The sequence below is a fragment of the Malania oleifera genome, chromosome 10, assembly GCF_029873635.1.
Source record: "Malania oleifera isolate guangnan ecotype guangnan chromosome 10, ASM2987363v1, whole genome shotgun sequence".
Classification (NCBI taxonomy): Eukaryota; Viridiplantae; Streptophyta; class Magnoliopsida; order Santalales; family Ximeniaceae; genus Malania; species Malania oleifera.
This window is the reverse complement of record NC_080426.1, coordinates 29,449,599-29,474,096: the sequence shown is the minus strand read 5'-3', so window position 1 is coordinate 29,474,096 and position 24,498 is coordinate 29,449,599. Positions and strand designations below refer to the sequence as shown.

Below are 24,498 nucleotides of genomic sequence, written 5' to 3'. Positions count from 1 at the left end.
ATAAATGCATATATATTCAAAGGAAGCAACCTACTGGAATGAAATTGAAATTAAAGTTGAAATTCGAAAAGTGAACATCTGGCACAGTTCAAGTTAAATTTTGAGTTTAAACTAAATTCTAGATATTCTAATTTAATGAATTGAGTTTGAATTTAGAGAAGGGATAATTATAGAGATTTAGAGAGAGAGAGAGAGAAGGCTGAGGAACTGAGAAAGAACAACATACGTTCCAATAGATGACATAATCATAAATTCATGTTTTTTTTTTTTTTTGTGGTTTTGAAGAAACCCTTATTCCCCTTAATACTAATTTTCATTGAGTCAATCCTTTTCCACTTGGGTAGACTTTATAAGTCTAAGATGCTAAATATATAGTAAATTTCAATGTAAATGGACACATTATTTCTTATTCAAATTGATAAGTTGTAAATTGGTGAATAAGAATTTTATTTTTACCACTCAGCCACAAAATTTGTATTTAATTTACTAGACTAAATAAATTTTTTGTCGTTTAAATTATGAAATAAGTCTTCTAAATTGTAATAATTTTTTGAAAAAGGTGCGGAGACAAGCACAAAGGATCCAACCTACATAAACGATGAAAAAAATTTACATTTATGTTTAAAGAAAGCTACAATCATATGCGGATCAAGGTGTATATTAGAATTTTGCCTTAAGAGAAACAAGAACAAGTTAGGATTGATTACAAGCCCAAGACCATAGGAAATATACTGTGCTTAAATAACAAAAAGGGTTGGTTCTTCCACATGTCCATGTATCTATCTTAAGATATGAGACATATGACGAGTGCTCCACCAATAATAACTTGTTTGAAGACAGAGAGCTAATAATAATTTGACTTACATGTCACATATTTTACATTTCGACAATATGTATAATGACATGGGAAAGAGTCTATCTTTTCTAAAACTTTTTTTAAAACGTGTCAAAATAATGAAAGTATTAATCAGTCAATGTCAACAATTTGAATGATGACATATACCACACTTAATTTGAAAAGTAAACATCTTACGTGCATTTTTTTTGCCCAGGTGTAAGTGAGTTTAGGTTAACAAGGATATATACTGTGTTTAAATGTCAATGTTTGATTTCTACTAGATAGTCATAATCCTAAGAATCTTTTTTATTCAAGTAAAAATTGATCACATGATAAGTTGGCTGTCCCCTACAAGATATCTAAATAGTTCAAATTCGAAATTAACTTCTATGTTAGAGGCTCGGGCTCAAAATTTGGGGAAAAAAAAAGTGAAAAGGAATTATGATCGAATTACATACCGTAGTGTATCTTATGTCTATTATGGACTTTCCAATAAATAAATAAATAAAAATTTCTTGGTATCGAGTCCTTGCCCAATTAAATTACATTATACTTTTTCTCAAATTAACCACCATCATTTACATTTTTACTTATCCTCTCCAATGTCTACTAAATTAGAATTAATTATACTTCTAAAAACTCTCTTTACTTTGGCTTGTATATACAACAAACCATCACAAGAGAAATTAATGTGTTGAAGTCTCCTACTTTCTCCTTGATTTTAATTAAAGGTAACTATACTTTAAATTTTTAAATTTTTTTAATAAAATTTTCTGTGTAAGAACAGGAAAAAAAGTGATCAATGCTCTTTATTCAAAAAAGAGAGAAGATCAAGCGCATTTTATAAAAAAGAAAAATGATTTTGAACCAATTGAAAAAAGAAGGTCAAAAATTCAAAAATAACAAAAAGTGCTGCTTCCTCCACATGTCCATGTATTTGTCTTAATTAAGAGTTAAGACATGAGACATATGACGAGTGGCCCATCAATAATAGATAACTTGTTTGACTGCAGAAAGTTAATAATAATTTGACTTACGTGTCACACAGTTTACATTTCGATAATATGTATAATGACACGGGAAAGAGTCTGTCTCTTCTAAAACTTTTCCTAAAACTTGTCGAAACAATGAATGTATTGATCAGTCAACGTCAACAATTTGAATGATGACATATACCACTCTTAATTCCAAAAGTAAACGTCTCAAACTCATTTTTTTCGTCTGAGTGTAAGTGAGTTCAAGTTATCTCGTGAGATATTCAAATTCAACTTCTAATATAATTCAATTCAACTGATTACACTCGAGTTTAAATCGAATTTGAGATATTTTAATTTAATGAATCAAGTTTAAAGTTTATAATACTGCTTGTAAACTTAATTAACCTTGTCTCTTCTAATTTATTTCGTATAATTCTACATATATATATATATTTAGTATTATATATTATATATGTTTTATACATATATTTATTAAACTTAATCGAGCCAATATCAAATTTTAAAAATTCATAATTAAGTCAAATTCAAACTTAAGTAGTCAAAGTTTAGATTTAATTGTTTTAAAATAATCAAATTTCGAATTTAAAAACTATTGGCTATTTCAGTTATTAAATTATCAAAAATACACAGCCACACAAAAACTTGCGGCCATGGACTGGATCAGGGTCACATTCCCCAATGTTTCAACGACCCTTCTACCCCATACGTAGAATATTCCGATGCAGCACCGACGAGGACAAAGACTGACGTCGCCCCTCCACAACCCTAAAACGGCTCGACATTATCAACATCAATCCCTGTTTCCCTTCAACATTCATTCTACTGTGTCAGCATACTCTGCACCTTCCTCCCACTTTCTGTTTCGCAATTGAAATCAGAAATTTCCAAAATATATAAATGCATATGTAGTCAAAGGAAGCAACCTACTGGAATGAAATTGAAATTGAAGTTGAATCGATCCGCAGACTCCAGTACTCGATCATCAGTGAGCATTCATTTTCATACTTCATTTGTCAATTTCCCCTCAATTTAGAGTGAATGAAGGTGAAATCACGACGTTTGCGTTTTCTTAATTTCTAGTTGCTGCTAGTTTCCTCCACATCTCCAGATTGGGAGCGGAATTAACCTTGGATTGATTAATCAAAGTCACCCATGGCGACCGCGGACGGCTGCGATTCGAACGGGGCTCTGGTGACAACCGGCGAGTTGCGGGTGCTGCAGCCGATCTTCCGGATGTACGGGCAGCAGCGGGCGTTCTCCGGCCCGATCGTGACGCTGAAGGTGTTCGAGGACAACGTGCTGGTGAGGGAGGCGCTGGAGAGCAGAGGCGAAGGCAGAGTGCTGGTGGTGGACGGCGGGGGAAGCAAGAGGTGCGCGCTGGTGGGCGGGAACTTGGGGCAGCTGGCGCAGGCCATGGGGTGGGCCGGGATCGTGGTGAATGGGTGCATCAGAGACGTGGATGAGATCAATGGGTGCGGGATCGGGGTGCGAGCTCTGGCATCTCACCCCATGAAATCCAGCAAGAGAGGCGTCGGGGAGATGCACCTCCCCATTTACATTGCCGGAGCTCTGATTCGCGACGGCGAATGGCTCTACGCTGATTCCGACGGCATTCTGGTCTCGACAACTGAGCTCTCTTTTCCGAGCTCCTAAAATAAACTTCTTGTATTGCAATTGGGAAATCTGCTTGAACCAAGTTTCTAAGCTTGCCCCAACCTTGATCAAGCTATGTTCAAAAGTATTTGAAAATGGATTCCAATTAGGTTCCAGCGTTTGATCATTCATTTTTTTCAATTTGATTTTGGTTCTGATGTTCATGAAACCAATGCTAAATTTTTATTTATCAAATGATATAAAATTGTATCTGCAGCTAATTTTGAGTGATTTTTTTATAAAAATAAAGTGCAATTGTACACATTAAAATAAAAGATTTATTTTTTGAGAATCATTTGAATCAGATAACTAATTCTGATTTGTAAATTAATGAAATTTCAAGTAATTGATGAGTTTAATTTTATTTTGATTTCTCGAATCAACATTCTTAGTTCAGTTTATTTTAACTTAAAACAAAAATATAATCATACTATTACAAACTGTTATAAACCTCATCAATCATCTCATATAAACTCGTGCATCCATCTTGACAAATTATAATTTACAAAATTTGAATAAACTAGGAACAAAATAATGAATTTAATAATAAATTTTTTATACAAATTATTATACGCGGTATTGATGGTACAAAATGTATCATATGTGTCCCTCGGGCATTGGATCAATGGAAAGGGCGTGCTGAGGATTGCCACTTGACGGTGAGGTCCCTGGTTCGATTCTTATTGCTTAATCAAATTCCGCTTTATTTCTACGGGACTGTGGGGATGGCTTCCGTAGGTGTCAGAATAGTCTGTGTACCCCGAAGACGCCACCATAATTGGATGAGCCGAGGGAGTCAGGACACTCGACGTAATCTTAAAAAAAAAATGTATCATATGTGCATGCATTTTTTTTTAGTACAAAGATAAACTTATGTTTAAAATGTAAGGAATGATAAGGCTAACTTCATGGACTTCTAAACCATGAGAAATTTAGGTCATAAATATTCAAGCGCTAATAAACTTATAAAAGAAATTTTCAATCTTCAAACAAAAAAAAATGATAAAGGAAAGAAACATACTAAGAAAGTTTTTTTTTTTTTTTTAATATTTGGTTATCAAGAAAAATGAGATAAAAAAAATAAAAGATATATGAAACTAATGAATAAATTTATGATTTTACAAATAATTAATATTTTACTTTTAAAATTTTTAATCGTATTAGACTAAATTTTCTTTTTAATAGTATTTGGTATATAGAGAAAAATATAATAGAAATTATTTTTTTTTCATTTTCTTTTTTTCTTTCTAGTCGAAATGTTTGATCCAATTGAAGTTAATAGAACCTAACATTTTGAAAGTGCAATACTCTAACTTAAGTGTATGAAATCATAAAATTTAAGTCGTATTATTACATGTGGGTAACTTTTTTTTTTTTTATCTAAACTTTGTGAAATTCAAATAATTTCTAAATAAATAATAAGGACAAATCCAAAGTTAGGAGAAAAAATAATCCAATTCATGTTATGAGAAGAAGTAGCTAACCAGAGCATAAAACCCAAGAAATCAAAAAAAAAAGTTGCAAATCAATTAACCAGTCCTGATGCGCCATCTATAACCTGTTAGGATTTTTGAATGGAAATTGTGCATTTTGCAACCAAAATATTTTTCTTTCAATTTCAAGAAGTACTTTTTGTGATTAAATATGAAATTTTCAAAATTTTTGGATTTTTTTGACCAAAAACTAGAATGTTTGGAATATTATGGCATTTGAAAAATATTATTATGGAGAAGAGATGAACCACACTTTGAAAAGATAAAAATATTTATTTTATGGTAAATTTTAAAAAAACATTAAATATTTTTAGGTCATACAATTTTTTGATTTGATATGTTTTATCTGTTTTTTAAAAAAATAATAAGAATTTCACTATTTGTATGCTTATGAAATTTAAAGACCTTTTTTCTTCAATCAAAGGTGAGGTCAGAGTGAAATAACATTTTTATAATTTCATAAAATTATTAGAGAAATGATGATGAAAACTAGGAGAAATATTTAGAAAATTTTAAAATAAGCATTTTTTTCATGAAAATATGAACTTTTTAACCAATAGAGAGAGGCGCATTTTTTTTACAGTTAGGGGTGTCCATGGGTCACGTTAGGCCTAAAATCCCAACCGATCTTATCAGTTTGACAAAATTTTAGTCATAAGTTGAATTTTTGATGATGTGGTATTGATTGGTTTGGGTCAATTTTGTTGGAGTTGAACACGCAGTGGAAGCACGCACAATTCGGGCCAATCCGAACTCAATCTTGAACCAATCTGGAACACTCAAATTGATTCATAACAATTGATGCAAACACACAATAATGAATATACAAATCAAGCAAGCATGAATCACAATCACACACACAGTAATTAAAGAACAAAAGACAAGAGACACAAGATTTACGTTGTTCAGCAAAGTTGCCTACGTCCATAGAGCAGCGACTGTAATTTTCAATATTAGATTATTCAAGTTTACAGTTAGGGTTACATAAACATATATATATATATATCAACCGTATGTGTACAATATTTCCTACTTTCATTCCTCAATGAGAATCCCCCAAATCCCCCCAATCTACTGATCTACAATTCAAGTTTCCTTATTTGTGTCGAACGAAATCGTTGATGGTTTCAGCCAAACTGTTGACGATTTGAGACACAGTGTAAATCCTTTGCAGACAGCCCTGTAACCGTCGATGATTTCATGGTCACCGTCAACAGTTTCCTTGCTAATGCCAAACCGTCGAGCAAACCAGCGACAATTTCTTTGTTGTAGGCCTCTCCCTTTATTTTATGCATAACTATGCTTTTTTAGTACATGTATCCACCCAAATAAGAGCCACATCTCCAACAGATTTTGATGATCGTATGGGTTGAGTCAGGTTGATAATTTAACTAGCTTAAACATAAAGTAGAAAATAAAAGAAATGATGAAAGAATATGGGTGAGTTTTGCTAAACAAATAACATATGTTACATTAAAAACACTACTTACTCTAATATTATTATATTTAAAGATATTAAATCAATTGATTTCCTATAAAGAAAATACAATTGCATCAATGTAACAATACGATGTAACATATAAAAATATTTACACTTTCAATTTTACTTTGATAACACAATACAATATAAAGAAAGTTTTGAAAGTAATCAAAGAAGTGTTATGTCTATGGCATGTCTAGCACTCATACTTATCAATCACAATAAATCTTAAGATGCAAAGTGTAACAACCCTCAATAAAATATATCATAATAAATAAAGATGGTCAACCTGAACCTGTGGGTAACGGGGATACCAGTCAAATACAGCGGAATTTTACGCAGCAGTAAACATAAAATCCAAACATCCATCCATAAAGCATAATACCAGAGCTTTCTATAACATTATAAAATTGTACTTCTATACATCCTCATATATATCAAAATATCTCTAGGGTCAAACACAAAATAACTCTGACCCTATTAAAAAATCTTACCCTCCTCATAGGATAATCTCACTAGCCTAACGGCGGCCTTGACCCGCCAGTCTCTCAGGGGCTCCTGAAAAATTAATTAAGTTTGGGGGTGAGACACTTCTCAGTAAAGGGAAATAAACTAAATATAGCTATGTGGCAACATGAACATTTACGGCATTTATACTTATACAATACATTTCATAACTCAATAAATATTCATCATATCATACTAGATAATCATGTATTTTCACATTTGTTAATAAATCATAACATACACAAAACATCTGTTATAACTATAATACTGAAAATATACTCAGGATGAATAACTAGCTGGTGTCATGTATTACCCCCCATGACGGGTTGTGCAGCCCGAAGACTGGACCCGACAATGGCTGGCTGACTACTACCGAATCAAATATGTCTGTAAGTACGATGAGCCCGCCACACCCTGGTCCAAACTGCCAAGTGGACGTCCACACTCTACTGAAAGCCACATTGACTATCCATCTCTCATCCCCTCGTGGGATGGTTAACACTAATATGAACGTAGATATCTGATCTACATATAACTACGGTACCGAGCTCCTGAACTGAACTAAACTAACATCCGGGTTCTGATAATATATAATACATGATATAATAGCGGTCTCGTGCCGATCATTTTCATAAATACAGCATCGCGCCGAAATCATAAATATGGTCTCGCGCCAAAATATAAATACGGCCTCGTGCCGATAACATAAAATACATGGCCTCGCGCCAACATCGTTTCAAGTATATATGCTCTGAAAATAAATCATTTATCATATATTCGTCAAAATCATCAATATATAACTCATCTTTTCATAATACCTGAAAACATGTTTTGTTCGTAAAATCATTCATATCATGATCCACTTCACATAAAATAATGTTCATGCCACACATGTGCCGTTTAAAGTCATACCTCATATTCTAAAATCATCATTTCTAGCATCTTATACATACATATACTTTTTAATCATAATAGCAGTATTTTCCAAACGTACATTTCATATGTGATAAACAAATATAGCATATGCTTTTCTGAAAATAAATGTGCTCATAATTAATAATAACTTGCATAGAAAATAATTGCTTTAGTTTATTCTCTTACCTGACTACTGAGGAAGCCACTAAAATATCCTAACCTGACCCCCGTAGGATTTCCTGATCAATACCCTGAAATTGAAAATTCCCAGTATTAAACCCTCAGTATTTTCATGCGTACATCATTTCCTATAACTATCACAAAACCAAATTTGGCTTAAAAAGCCTTATCTCAACTCAGGGATGATTTCCAACTAGCTTTCACCAGCAATCCACTCCGGCAGATTTGGAGAGAACTTCCCCAAGAGCATCGTGGTGACTTCGGATCATCGATCCGGCGTAAAACTGGCCCAAAAATGATGTGAGAAAGAGAGAGAGAGAGAGAGAGAGAGAGAGAGAGAGAGAGAGAGAGAGAGAGAGAGAGAGAGAGAGAGAGAGAGAGAGAGAGAGAGGGCTGAAGGGGGGAGAGAGAGAGAGAGTGGAGAGGAAGCTTAAAAATGAAGTTAAAAATCAAAATTTCCATATATATAGACAGGGGATTTCGTTGATGAGCCGCATCCTTCGTTGACGAATTCTCACTAATTTCGTCAACGAAATTTAGTCTTCGTCGACGAAATTCAGTCGGCACCAAAACCCCTCTCGGTATTTCTTCGTCGACGAAACCCTGTATTCATCGACGAAACTCTGTGTTCGTCAACGAATCCAGGCAATCTTTTGAAATTATTTTTATCCCCTAAATGCAATGTCGTCGACGAACGTAAACCTTACGGTCTCCTTCTGTTTCTATTTCTATTTCTATCCCTCTTAATTATTCAAATCCCATTTTTATTCGGGTTGTCACATTCTCCCCTTCTTAAAAAAATTTCCTCCTCGAAATTTACTATTCACATAATTCATCATCCCTTATTAGCCAAAATGGTGTACTTGTTTTATTACTTACCCTCACTTGTGGCAGAGGAATACCGTGGTTACATTCCGAGTCTTGGGAGATTACATATACAAAAGAAAAATTTTCCCAAAACTAAAATGCTACACTATTTAAACCATACATGTACCTGCTAAAGAAATATTACATATTTACTCACATTCTCTAATTACATTTAAACTTCTTGGAATAATTGCAGTAATTTCTGCTTCATTTGTTTCTCAGATTCCCATGAAGCCTTTTCAATCGCATGATTCCTCCACAAAACTTTTACCTGAGGAATCTTCTTATTACGTAACTCCTGTACTTTCCTATCCAGAATACGTACTGGTACCTCCTCATACCCCAGTGAATCACAAAGTTCCAACTCATCGTAACTGATGATATGAGAAGGATTTGGAACGTATTTCCTTAACATAGGAACATGGAATACATCGTGGATCCTGGATAACACTGGTGGTAAAGCTAGCCTGTAGGCTACCGGTCCCACTTTCTCTAAAATCTCAAGTGGACCGATGAACCTAGGACTAAGTTTACCCTTCCTACCAAATCTTATGACTCCCTTCAATGGAGCTATCTTCAAAAATACGTGATCACCCACGTCAAACTCTAAATTCTTACGGCGATTGTCGGCATAACTCTTCTGTCAGCTCTGAGCTGCACTAATTCTTTTCCTGATAAGCCGAACCTTATTGTATGCCTGCTGTACTAGCTCTAGTCCCACAACTCGCCGCTCACCCATCTCATCCCAATATAAAGGAGATCGACATCTCCTATCGTACAAAGCTTCAAACGGTGCCATGCCAATACTGGACTGATAACTGTTATTATATGCGAACTCTACCAGTGGCATAAACCGAGTGCAGCTACTCCCAAAATCTAGAACACATGCACGGAGCATATCTTCTAATGTCTATATCGTCCTCTTAGTCTGATCGTCTGACTGAGGATGCAATGTCGTACTAAAAGATAACTGAGACCCCAAAGCCTCCTGCAAGCTCCTCCAAAATCGTGACGTGAATTGCAGGTCTCAATCTGACACAATAGATACAGACACCCCATGAGAATGAACTATCTCCTGAATGTAAATCTCCGCAAAATGGCTGAGGGAATAGCTGATCTTGATAGGGAGAAAATGGGCGGACTTAGTCAACCGGTCTACTATCACTCAAATCGCATTCTGACCATGCGATGTCAACGGCAGCTCTGAAACGAAGTCCATCAAAATATGATCCCACTTCCACTCTAAGATAAACAACGGTTGCAACTGGCCTGCCAACCTCTGGTGCTCAGCCTTTACCTGCTGGCTCGTCAAGCATTGAGCTACATACTTGACAATCTCTCTTTTCATACCACTCCACCAGTACGACTCTCATAGATCTCTATACATTTTCGTACTACCAGGAAGAACTGTATATAAAGATCTGTGAGCTTCCTCTAGAATGGTCTTCCTGATCTCAGTATCGGCAGGAACACATAAACTGGAACGGAACCACAAAGCTCCGTCATCTGCAATACTGAACTCCTCCTCCTGCCCACTCTGTACTCTGTCTATTACCTCTACTGATTCTGGATCCTCCTTCTGAGCGGCTTTAATTCTTTCCTACAGAGTAGGCTGTACCACTAGGCTGACAATACATAGTGGGAGATCACTCTCTACTAACTCTATGCCGAGTCTCTCCAGATCCATCATGATCAGACGCTGGATCTCCATAGCTGCCAATGCTGATACCCTAGATTTCCTGCTCAGTGCATCGGCTACCACGTTTGCTTTCCCTAGGTGGTAACTGATAGTGCAATCAAAATCTTTAATCAACTCTAACCACCTTCTCTATCTCATATTCAATTCCTTCTGGGTGAAAAAATACTTCAAACTCTTATGATTAGAGAAAATCTCGCACTACTCGTCGTATAGGTAATGCCTCCAAATTTTCAGTACGTGTACCACTGCAGCCAACTCAAGATCGTGGGTAAGGTAGTTCTTTTCGTACTCTTTCAACTGTCTAGACGCATATGCTACTACCCTGCCATGCTGCATCAACACACAGTCAAGTCCCTTCAAGGACGCATCACTGTAGATGGTATAACCCTCACCCCCATATGGGATGATCAATACTGGCGTTATGACTAATCTCCGCTTCAACTCCTGAAAACTCTGCTCACAGCTATCATTCCACTCAAATCTGGCATTCTTTCTAGTCATTTGTGTCAGAGGCCCTGATAAAGCTGAGAACCCCTCGACGAAACGACGATAATAACCAGCTAACCCTAAGAAACTCCTAATCTCCTAGACGTTCCTCGGTCTAGCCCAATTCACTACCGCCTCAATCTTACTGAGATCTACAGAAATTTCGTCTCCTGAGATAACATCCCCCAAAAACACAACTTTCACGAGCTAGAACTCCCATTTACTAAATTTTGCATACAGCATATGTAAAACCCGCCTCAAATGTATCTCATGCTCCTCATAGCTCCTCGAATAGACCAGTACATCATCAATAAAAACAACCACAAACTGATCTAAATATGGATGAAAAGTCCTATTCATCAAATCCATAAATATTGCAGGAGCATTCGTCAAACCAAATGGCATAACGAGGAACTCGTAATGCCCATACCTGGTCCTAAAAGTCATCTTTGATACATCTTCCGCTCTCACCTTTACCTGATGGTAGCCTGACCTGAGATCAATCTTCGAATACACCTATGTACCCTGGAGTTGGTCAAATAAATCATCGATATGGGGTAGAGGATACTTGTTCTTGATGGTCACCTTATTAATCTCCCTATAGTCTATACACATCCTCATAGTCCCATATTTCTTCTTCACAAACAACACTTGAGCTCCTCATGGTGATACTCTAGGTTGTATGAAGTCTTTATCAAGTAAGTCTTGCAACTGATCTTTCAATTCTGCCAACTCTGCCGACGCCATTCAGTACGGTGCTTTAGAGATAGGCGTTGTACCTAGAAGTAGATCAATGGAAAAATCTACTTCACGATCAGACAGAAAACCTGATAATTCATCTGGAAACACGTCTGTAAATTCTTTCACCATAGGCATGTTAATAAGTTTCAATTCATTTTCTGACATTTCCTTCACAAAAGCCACGAATCCCAGACAACCATTCTGAAGCAATCTCCTTGCCTGAACAGCTGAGACCATCTGAGGTAAGGATTGCACTCGTGACCCTATAAATCTTAATTCTGGTTTCCCTGGAGGTCTAAATATCACTTCTCTAGCACGACAGTCTATAATAGCAGAATTAACCGCTAGCTAATCCATGCCGAAAATAATGTCAAACCTGTGCATATCTAATACCACCAAATCAACAGATAAAATCTTCTCCTGAACATCAACTAGACAACCACTGAGTACCCTACTACATCTCACCGCTGACTTGGTCGGTGTAGCCACTAATAGCTCGACATCTAATGATTACATTTCTGCTCCACATAATTTAACACACTCTAAGGACACAAATGAATGTGTGGCACCAGAATCAAAAAGTGCAATAACTTAAATGAAAACATACTAACAGTACCTGTCACCATGTCGCCGGCTGCCTCAGCGTCGCCTGGCGTCAAAGCGAAAACTCTGGCTGGGGCTGTATTCCTCTACTAGTGTCCTCGTGGTGCCTGGTAACCTCCTCGTGCAAGTCTAGGAGCAGGAGTCGTACCAGTCTATGTCGGACACTCCCTCATCATATGCCTTGACTCCCCGCACCTATAGTAGACACCTCACCCAGCATGACACTCCCCCAGGTGTCTCTTCCCACAAGATGGGCAAGCTGGAGGTGGCTACACACCTTGGAAACCGCGATGTTCGGTCTCCTGTCTCCGGTCTCTATAATAGCCACCTCTCTTCCATGTAGCACGACCGACTCCCTGCTGGGAACCAGAAGGTGTAGACCTCTTCTTCTACCTCTGCTCCTTAACCTCTAATCGCTCTCCAATCTCTGCTATAGTGGCTCTATCCACTAGCTCAGCAAAATCCTACAACTTCAATATCGATACCTGCTTGTAAATTTCTCTCCTCAGGCCTCTTTCAAACTGTCATAGCTTCTTCACCTCATCTGGAATGATGTACGGGGCGAAGCGAGATAGCTCGATCAACCTCGCCGCGTACTGCTGCACTGATAGCTGTCCCTGCTTTAGATTCAGGAACTCCTCAATCTTAGCCTCCCTAGACGAGGCTGGAAAATACCTGTCGAAGAATATTTCTTTAAACCGCTCCCATGTCATCTCCACAGGTACAGTCCTCTGCTGCTCTAACAATCTCACCGCCAACCACCATCTCTCGGCCTCTAAAGTCAATTTATATGTGGCAAATAGTACCCTCTGTTCCTTAGAACATTGCAGCACTGCAAATATCTTCTCCATCTCCTGCACCCAATTTTCAGCAACTGCAGGATCCGTCCCTCCTGAGAAAGCTAGAGGACTCATCTTAATAAACTTCTCAATTGAACTAACGTGGCCTGCCGATGAACTACCATGTTCCTTCGAACTCCTAGCAATCTCTGCCATAACTTGTTGTGCCACGCTGCGTAAAACAACATCTGAGTCACAACCCACAGCGCTTGAGGGTCCAACACCCTCACTCTCACTAGTATGGGCACTATTTCCACTGAGGTCCATCCTGAAAGAAGAAATAACTTAACTCAAAACCCCTTCACTGTACATGTCACTCAACTGATATCATATATTCTCCTAATTAACTCATCTCTCTTAATCTCAATTCAAGGTTCAATCTTGTAACCTAGATACCCAACCCGACGATAGTTTACAATGACTTTCCTGAAATCGTCACCCTAGGAAAATCACACAAACCACTACGGAAGTCATGCATCTAGACTACAAAACCAGACCTCAAATTCCCTTATCCTATACTTTGGTATTGTTACTACTGCACTTTAGAGTCTATAGAACCTAGCATCCTAGGCTCTGATACCAAATGTAACGACCCTCAATAAAATATATCATAATAAATAAAGATGGTCAACCCGAACCCGTGGGTAACAGGGATACCTATTAAACACTGCGGAATTCTACGCAGTAGTAAACATAAAATCCAAACATCCATCCATAAAGCATAATACAAGAGCTTTCTATAACATTATAAAACTGTACTTCTATACATCAAAATATATCTAGGGTCAAATACAAAATAACTCTGACCCTATTAAAAAATCTTACCCTCCTCACAGGGTAATCTCACTAATTCAACGGTGGCCTTGACCCGCTAGTCTCTCAAGGGCTCCTGAAAAATTAATTAAGTTTGGGGGTGAGACACTTCTCAGTAAGGGAAAATAAACTAAATACAGTTGTGTGGCAACATGAACATTTACGGCATTTATACTTATACAATACATTTCATAACTCAATAAATATTCATCATATCATACTGGATAATCATGTACTTTCACATTTGTTAATAAATCATAACATACACAAAACATCTATTATAACTGTAATACTGAAAATATACCCAGGATGAATAGCTAGGTGGTGTCATGTATTACCCCCCATGACGGGTTGTGTAGCCCGAAGGCGGGACTCGACAATGGCTGGCCGACCACTGTCAAATCAAATATGTCTGTAAGTACAATGAGCTCGCCACACCCTGGTCCAGACTGTCAGGTGGACGTCCACACTCTACTGAAAGCCACATCAACTATCCATCTCTCATCCCCTCGTGGGATAGTTAGCACTAATCTGAACGTAGATATCTGATCTACATATAGCTACGGTACCGAGCTCCTGAATTGAACTAAACTAACATCCGGGTTCTGATAATATATAATACATGATATAATAGCGGCCTCGTGCCTATCATTTTCATAAATACGGCCTCACGCCGAAATCATAAATATGGCTTCACACCAAAATATAAATACGGCCTCGTGCCGATAACATAAATATGGCCTTGCGCCAAAACATAAATACGGCCTCGTGCCGATAACATAAAATACATGGTCTCGCGCCAACATCGTTTCGGGTATATATGCTCTGAAAATAAATCATTTATCATATATTCGTCAAAATCATCACAACATAACTCATATTTTCATAAAACCTGAAAACATGTTTTGTTCGTAAAATCATTCATATCATGATCCACTTCACATAAAATAATGTTCATGCCACACATGTGCCGTTTAAAGTCATACCTCATATTCTAAAATCATCATTTCTAACATCTTATACATACATATACTTTTTAATCATAATAGCAGTATTTTCCAAACGTACATTTCATATGTGATAAACAAATATAGCATATGCTTTTCTAAAAATAAATGTGCTCATAATTAGTAATAACTTGCATGGAAAATAACTGTTTTAGTTTATTCCCTTACCTGGCTACTGATGAAGCCACTAAAATATCCTAGCCTGACCCCCGTAGGATTTCCTGATCAATATCTTGCAACTGAAAATTCCCAGTATTAAACCTCAGTATTTTCATGCGTACATCATTTCCTATAATTATCACAAGACCAAATTTGGCTTAAAAAGTCTTATCTCAACTCAGGGATGATTTCCAACTAGCTTTCACCAGCGATCCGCTTCGGCAGATTTGGAGATAACTTCCCCATGAGCGTCGTGATGACTTCGGATCGTCGATCCAGCGTAAAACTGGCCCAAAAATGATGAGAGAGAGAGAGAGAGAGAGAGAGAGAGAGAGAGAGAGGGCCGAAGGGGAGAGAGAGAGAGAGTGGAGAGGAAGCTTAAAAATGAAGTTAAAAATCAGATTTTTAATATATATATATATATATATATATATATAGACAAGGGATTTTGTCGACGAGCCGCATCCTTCGTCGATGAATTCTCACTAATTTCGTCGATGAAATTCAGTCTTCATTAACGAAATTCAGTAGGCACCAAAACCCTTCTCGGTATTTCTTCGTCGACGAAACCCTGTGTTCGTCGACGAACCTTATGGTCTCCTTCTGTTTCTATTTCTATTTCTCTCCTTCTTAATTATTCAAATCCCATTTTTATTCGGGTTGTCACACAAAGTATGTACATTGTCTACCAAAATGCCCCCAAAAATCATATCCATAAACATTACTATAATGGAAATTAAAAAAAAAATCAAAATATAAAAATTAAAACACTCCAAAATGTTTTGATCTCACAATCCATCTTATGCATTCAATCATAGATTTCAAGTAATTGCATGCCCTTATTATTATTATTTTGAGAAAAGATAAATTAATGATAAAAGAAGAAGAAATAATCCAGAAGCTTGAAAGTTCCTAGGAAGTAATAATGACAAAAATCAAGCGTAAACAAAAATAAAACAAATATCATCCCCTCCCCCCCCCCCTAAAGATCTAATAAGACATACAAGAACTCCTCCCAACTTAATGAACACAAATTTTTATTTGTCCGACTCCACTGAAACAAAAATGAAAATCATCTATGCAACACTATTGATACATCTAAGTATTTCTCCCTAAAGATTCTCCCATTTCTATTCTTCCAAATTTCCCAACATATGGCCACTGGAATTGCAAGTTTGAGATTTTTTAGAAACCCTCCATGCCTATGAAAAGCCAGACAACAGTAGTAGCAGTTTATTCGTGCATCAAAGCTGCCCAGCCCAGACAAGTCGCCAAGTTTCAAGTTAGAACAGAAAATCTATTATAATGACAGCATGTATTTTAGTTAGTTAATTAGTTCTTTTTACCAGATTCATACATAAATCTATTATAGCTGTTAAGTTAAGAGTTTATATATATACAATTGTATAGTTATTAATTCAATCAATGAAATCAGTTTTTTTTGTTTTATCAAGATTGATTTCTCATATGGTATCAAAGCATCTTATTCTCCATTATCATCTTCTTCTTCGAGTTTTTCTCAAGTTTTTCACCATTGCTGTGTTCTACAAGCTTCTCAAGCTTCTTCAATGACGGAAACAGTAGCAGCTAATGCTTCCAACACAAAGGCTTCATCTTCTTTACAAGATTCGTATAATCTTAGTGATCCTTTGTTCTTGCATCTTGGAGAAAATCCAGGAGCAATTCTCACTTCTCAACCATTGATTAGGGGAGAAAATTATCCTGCTTAGGCAAGATAAGTGAGGAAATCTCTAATTTCCAAAAACAAGTTAGGATTTATTGATGGATCTTTAACCATATCTTCACCATTGGTGAATTCTCCAAATGCTGTTCAAGCATGGGTTCGTGCTGACAATATGGTAGGTACATGGATCATTAATTCTATATCACCAAAGCTCCAAGGAAGCATTATCTATAGAGATACTACTTGTAACAAGCTACTTATTTTCCATATATTTTTTTTCCTTTTAAATAGTAAAATACAATATCAACCTATCAAATCCAGTAGGTCATAATCAACCTGAACCTGTGGGTACAAGAAATATAACAGACAGACAAAACGAAAGCCTAAGCAGTAGGAAACATAAAATCATAATATCATAAACACAAAACCATCCATCACAATACCAGAGTTACTACATCCATTACATTTATATACACATCCCAAAAAGAAAGTCCTGGGGACATTTCCCACAAAATCCAACCGCCCCCACCAAAACTTGCCCTTCAGAGAGGGCAGATCAACAGTACTATCTCAGCGGAGCTTTATCCGCTCTCCTATTAGGGCCTCCTGAAAATTTCATTTAAGTTGAGATGAGACACCTCTCAGTAAGGGAAATAAACTAATACTAGTGTGTGGCAACATGAGTATTTCCGTTTCTATATAAAATCAAATATAAACATATCAGCATAACAGTCTGTATCATATTTGGGAAACATATATTCTCATATCATTGCACAACATACATGATTTTCATAAACATAATTCATCTCATATAATATAATACGAAACAACCCTGGTAGGTTAGCTGGCTGTTGTCATGTATTACCCCCACATGACTAGGTTATGTGACCCGAAGGCAGGACCTGACAATGGTTGGTCGACCACTACCAAGTCAAAAGTATAGTCTGTTAGTCCGATGGGTATGTCAGACCTAGTCTGTACATTACGGGTGCTCACACTTCTTATAACCACATCGACTATCACACTACTCCCTACAACAACGTTAACATAATATCGTGATGATCACAAACACATAGCATCCGTACCGTGCAAGTGCTTCCTAAACCAAGCCAACCAAGTTCTGATAACATATATCATATAATGAAACTGTGATACATGGATATTTCATACCATTAATTACAAAATCAATATCATCATATCGTTTTGCATATAAACGTATATCATTAAAATCATCGGCCCGTATGCCGGTATTTCACATTTTACCATAGTTCGGCCTGTACGCCGGCAAAACATATCCATAACTCGGCCTGTATGCCGGCAAATCATATACATAGCACAGCCCGTACGTCGGCAAATCATATCCATAGCACGGCCCATACATCGGCAAATCGTATCTATAGCACGGACCGTACGCCAGCAAATCATATCTATAGCACGGCCCGTACGCCGGCAATACATGTTAAAATTCTCTGCCCATACGTCGGTTTTATTATAAAAATCCACATCATTATCATATTCCCAGAAAAAAAATAGTATTTCATTATAAATTCTACTCATGCCACACAAAACATGTTTAATACATATTTAAACATATCATCTTTTACAACAGTATTTCCCAACATAAAGCATATATAAATATATATTTATTTTCCTGAAATCAGATGTTGTAATAACATACATACATTTTCATAAAATAACTAGTTTAGTTTATCCCCTTACCTGATTCCTAAAAAGCCTATAAAATAATCAACTCAACACCCGCTGGTTTCCCCGGTCAACACCCTTAAAACAACATTTCCCAGAACTAAACTTCGGTATTTCTATGTGTACTACGCTTTCTACAACTATCAAGAAGTCAAATATTGTAAGAACCCAAACCGTGATAAATGGGTTTAAATAAATAAGAGAGGGGTAAAATTGGTATTTGAACAGGCTTAGTCGATGAAGCCAGAGTTCGTCAACGAAGGCCTTGTATCTCTCATCGATGAAGTTCAGAGGCTCGTCAACGAGGAGAAGCCGTGAGGTTTTGAAAAATCAGAGATCCCAGACTCGTCGATGAGGTTTTGGTCTCGTCGATGAGAAGACTATAGAGCCTCGTCGACGAGAACGTAATTCATCAACGATAAGTGGCTGGGTCAAGGGGCTATAAATAGAAGTTTTCATTACTTCCAAGCTAAGAAAACTCAAATCCTATCTCTCTCTCTCTCTCTCTCTCTCTCTCTCTCTCTCTCTCTCTCTCTCTATAGAACTCTCCCTACTCTCTATCTCTCTAGATTTTTTTGTCGTTCGTCGCTGGAATCGTAAATCTAAAGTTACCACAAGGATCATGGAAGGATTCTCTACAAGTTCTACGGATCGGAATCTCGTTTTGGAGATTTTCGGGTTTCGGCTTAAAATTGAGGTAAGGCTCGGTTTTCAATTCTGATCCTACAGTTTAGTAGAGAACAGTGTTGTGAGTATATTCTGTACTATTGATTGTAGGTTTTGGAACTCGATTCGCTGTTTAGGGGCCTTAGAGTTCAGGAATCTCTCTTGGGGGAAAGGTAAGGGGAATTGTGTTTATATCGGTTATTTTTGAAATCGGACTCGGTGGAACTATGGTCCACAGTTCTGTGTGTATTTTGGCTACTCATTTGGGGGGATCTAATAGGGAAAACTATGGGTTTTTCATGATTACAGTTTTGGGAAAAAAGGGGCGACGGGCTGCTTCCCTGGTTTTGTTGAAAACTGAATGTATATGTTGATTTATACTGTGTTATAGGGATGGTCATACCTTGACTTGTTTTAAATTGCATGTGTTCGAAAAACCATGATTTTAGATTACCAAATGGGTGTGGTTTGTTTGGTTATATGAGCATGCATGTGTGTGTGATTGATTGAAATGCTAGTAGGAACGCAGTCCCGAATTGTTCCAAGTACTGAGAGTGTCCGGCTCTATATCCGAGGGGGTATGAAATCGTTGGCCATAGATTGGCAGAGGTCCGGCTTTATATCCGAGGGTATGAGCCTATTCCGACAGATCAGGACGAAGGGTGTGGATTTACCAATTTAGCGCAGGTACGATGCCATGGGAGTCGAGGACTAGCTATGTGTCCGTGGCGCCATGTTTGCGGGTTGGTTATGAACCAACGCCATATGTCGCGGTCGACTTCAGGCCGATGGGTGTGACGACACCGGGATTGCTGATCATGTGTGGGTGTGCGTGTATGCACTGTTGTGGAATTAGTACTAGAACTGCATTTAACTGCGTGTATGTTATATAATGATAACACTCAAATGCCACACACCGATATAACTTGTGTTCTTCCTTACTGAGAGGTGTCTCACTTGTACATACATTTTTACAGGTCCTTCAAGTAATCGGAACTAGCGTCCTAGTGTAGGGAGCGTAGTGGCCAGTTACTGCGGTTAGCGCTTGGGTAAGTGCTAGGACTGTGTTTTGATGGATTTCCATTTTGGGATGTGTTAAAGCTTGTTTCTGCTCTTGTATAGACTCTGGTATGGTACTGTATGTATATAGAATGACCGTATCTTCGCTGCGTATATTCTGTTGTGGTTGGATGTGCATAGGATGCCTAGAACCCCACGAGGTCGGACCCTCATCCTTTTCCTGTATCTTGGATGTTTTTGTGTGATATAGGAACCGGTTGGTTTACATTTTCACCCCTGGGTCCCATTTTCGGGTTCGGGGTGTGACAAATACTGAGTAGAAAGCCTTACCCTGAATTTGGGATGAATTTCGAACTCAACCCACCGATGATCCACTCCAGCAAGTATGTAGAGAACTTCCCTAGGAGTGTCGTGGTGGCTTTGGATGGTCAATCTGGCATCAAACGGACCCAGAAATTGAGAAAGAAGGAAGGAGAACCAAAGAGGAGAGAGAAAATGAGAGTTGTGTGTGAGTTTTCGGCCAAAAATGAAGATTTGGCCTATTTATACATTGGCCATCTTCGACAAGCCACATCACCTCATCAACGAGGTCATGAAGACAACTCGTCGAGGAACTCTCTCCTCGTCGACGAAATTCAGAATCCCCCAAAACCTCTCTCGAAATTTTCTCGTCGACGAAGACCTGCTTTGCCCCCTTTTAATTTCCTTTTCTCCTTTCCTTTTATTATTTAAATATTATTATAAATTCTCTAGGTCACTACATTCTCCCCTCCCTATAAAATTTTGTCCTCAAAATTTATTGTCCATGTAACTCATCATCCTTTAAAACAAAACGATCTACTTATTTTATTACTTACCCTCACTTATGGTAGAGGAATACTGTGGTTACATTCCGTGTCCTGGGGGATTACATACACAAAAGAAAATTTCCCCAAAGCTAAAATACCATTCTAATTACACTATTACATGTACCTAAAAAAGAAATACTACCTAACTATTTACATTTTACCCGGTTAAACTTCTTGGAATAATTGTGGATTCTTATGCTTTATCTGATCCTCGGACTCCCAAGAAACCTCTTCAACTGTGTGATTCCTCCACAAAACTTTTACTAGAGGAATCTTCTTGTTACATAACTCCTGCACTCTCCTATCCACAATCTGTACTAGTACCTCCTCATACACCAGTGAATCACTGAGCTCTAATTCACCATAATTGATAATATGAGAAGGGTCTAGGACGTATTTCCTCAACATAGATACATGGAATACGTCAATTATGGATAAAGGTGACAAAGCTAGCCTGTAGGCAACCGACCCTACTTTATCTAAAATCTCAAATGGGCCAATAAACCTAGGGCTAATTTTACCCTTCCTCTCGAACCTCATAACCCCTTTTAACGGAGTTATCATAAGGAATACATGATCACTAACATCAAATTCTAAATTCCTGCCGCAATTATCAGCATAACTCTTCTATCGGCTTTGAGCTACACTGATTCTCTCTCTGATGAGTTGAACCTTATCACGTGCTTGCTGAACAAGCTCTGGTCCCACTGCTATCTATTCACCCACTTTATCCCAAAATAAAGGAGAACGACATCTCCTACCATATAGAGCCTCAAACGGTGTCATGCCAATGCTGGTCTGGTAATTGTTATTATACGCAAATTCCACTAGCGGCATGAACTGAGTCCAACTACCCCCAAAATCTAATACGAATGCTTGGAACATATCTTTCAATATATGTATCATCCTCTCAGTCTATCTGTCCGACTGACGATGGAACGTCGTGCTAAAAGACAACTAAGACCCTAGTGCTTCCTGCAAACTCTTCCAAAATCGTGACGTAAAGTGTGAGTCTCAATCCGACACAATAGATACCGGCCCCCCATGAGATCGAACTTTTTCCTGAATGTAAATTTCTGCCAAACTATTGAGAGAGTGGTTGATCTTGATAGGCAAAAAGTGGGCGATCTTAGTCAAACGATCAACAATCACCTAGATGGCATTTTGGCCGTGCAACGCTGTGATGCACCGATTTTCGTACATTTTTTTTTCTAAACAATAATAAATAATTTACAAGTCATCGATAACATCCATAAATCGGCCACGTCAACAATCTTACTATCATTCATACGACCCGACCCGCACTAGGTATCGGCTAAAAAGTTATTTTATTTATAAAACCTAACAGCGGAAGACAGTATATTCATATCGTCCAAAATACAATATCCAGAGTACTAATATACATATTTACACAATACTATCTCATACCCAAAAATGATACAACCCTAGAGAATCACACCTTCCTAGTCCAAACTCATCCTATATATCAGGGTTCCAACTCCCTACTATCACGGAGCTCTATCACCCGGTCAGTCACTGTTCCCTGAAAAATTTAGATAAATTGGGTGAGACACATCTCAGTAAGAAGGAATAAATTATTTACAGTGTATGGTCATATAATTTCAGTTATAATATGCTTTACTTTTTAAAACAACATTTCATCTAAGAAAATACACTGATATTCACATTCTCATAATCATATAGATATATAACACAAGCTTTTACAAGCTTTAAAACCATTTCTCAAATTCAATGATTTTCAACACATAATTATCCGCAAAGTTCCTAAGAATAAGGAAGATTACCCGCACATACAGGTAGCTTCCCTCTACCCTAACACATTATGCAGCCGGATATAGCCACATCTGATACCTGTTAGGGCACTCACCTTACTTAGTAAGCCCTTAGGCGGAGAGTTTCACTTCGCCTCAATTATTTATGTCATTAAAACACACAGTTCATTTCTCATATTTAACTTTCTTTATTTCTCAATTTCCATTCTTTCTTTCATTTCTCATATTAACCAATTTTATCATTCTTTCACTTTCCGTTTTCATTTTACTTTCCGGCTTATGAGTATTCTTGGTATCAAATACCAACATCGCGTCTATAACTCATGGCCATCCTGGGGATCTTTCTATCCACGTCATGCTTCCCCCAGGGTCAAGGTTGTGCTGCCCGAAAATTGGATCTAACCGCGGTTGGCCGACCCGATTAGATCAAAGTATCATATCACATATAGCGTCTGTAGTACGACTGGCTGGCCTATAACCCTAATCCGGACTCAGGGGGCCCAACAACCCTACAAAATGGCTCAGTCGACTGTCACGCTGCACGCTCCAAGAGTTTGTGTGGTTGCACTAACACCACTAGCAACAGTACTGTGCTCAATATCATAACCATCCATCAGGGTTCACAACCACATACCCACAATCATTATACGGTATTGGCATTTCATCAATCATATTTCAGTATATCACAATTCAGTTCAACAGAAATATTCTCATCATTTTCTGTGCACATTTCATCATCTCATAATAATATATATCATATTTCACGTATTTTCACATTTTCCCAAAATACTCATATCAGTAATTTGTACAAACTCATTTCTCATGCAAATAATTTTCACTCACATATAAATACCACATTTCATTACTTTTCACTAATCACATCAATCATTCTCATTTCAATATTTTCTCAGAAAATACCCATCGTTATATTTCACATTTTTCAACACATGTCGTGTGCCACACAATTTTCATCTAATATTCATAATATATTAATTTCAGACTCCAAAGCATCACAAATTAATATTACTCAAATGCCACACAATTTATCTGATATTTATATCATAATAATTTTCAAGGAAAATACAATATGCTCATTTTCACATATTAATTCACACAGTAATTCTAAAAAATACTGTTATAATTTATTCCCCTTACCTGACTTACTAAGAGTCTTGTTAGGACCTAAATCCTACGCCCTTGGCGCTTGAAATTCAACACCTGTAATTTGCATTTTCCCTAAATTAATTAATTCATTTCCCCAAAATACTACCCATCTAGCCTTCCCTAGGCCCCATGTACTCCAAATTAACATTTAAACCAATATTTGACACCTCCACTTAATTTTTTGAATTTTGCGTGCGAGTTCTAAAATTACACTTGCGGCGCTCACCCGGACCCTAAATTTCAAAAATTCTACTTCAACTCCAAATGCTCAACATTTTAACATTTCTAAATTAATCTTAATTAATTAAAAATAAGCACCTTAATAACCCCCGTACCCCAAA

At 37.3% G+C, this 24,498-nt stretch overlaps 1 protein-coding gene across 2 annotated transcripts; it reads left to right on the top strand.

Annotated features, from left to right (window-relative positions):
• Nucleotides 1–2,464: 2,464 nt before the first annotated feature.
• LOC131166306 (putative 4-hydroxy-4-methyl-2-oxoglutarate aldolase 3) lies at nucleotides 2,465–3,710 on the top strand. Of its 2 annotated transcripts, none has more exons than XM_058124740.1 (2): nucleotides 2,465–2,821; nucleotides 2,917–3,710. In XM_058124740.1, the coding sequence occupies exon 2, from the start codon at nucleotides 2,989–2,991 to the stop codon at nucleotides 3,487–3,489; it is 501 nt and encodes a 166-aa protein (XP_057980723.1). In that variant the 5' UTR covers nucleotides 2,465–2,821; nucleotides 2,917–2,988; the 3' UTR covers nucleotides 3,490–3,710. The 2 variants fall into 2 exon arrangements, with proteins under 2 accessions (XP_057980723.1, XP_057980722.1); XM_058124739.1 differs by having other exon boundaries at nucleotides 2,504–2,821; nucleotides 2,927–3,710.
• Nucleotides 3,711–24,498: the final 20,788 nt, after the last annotated feature.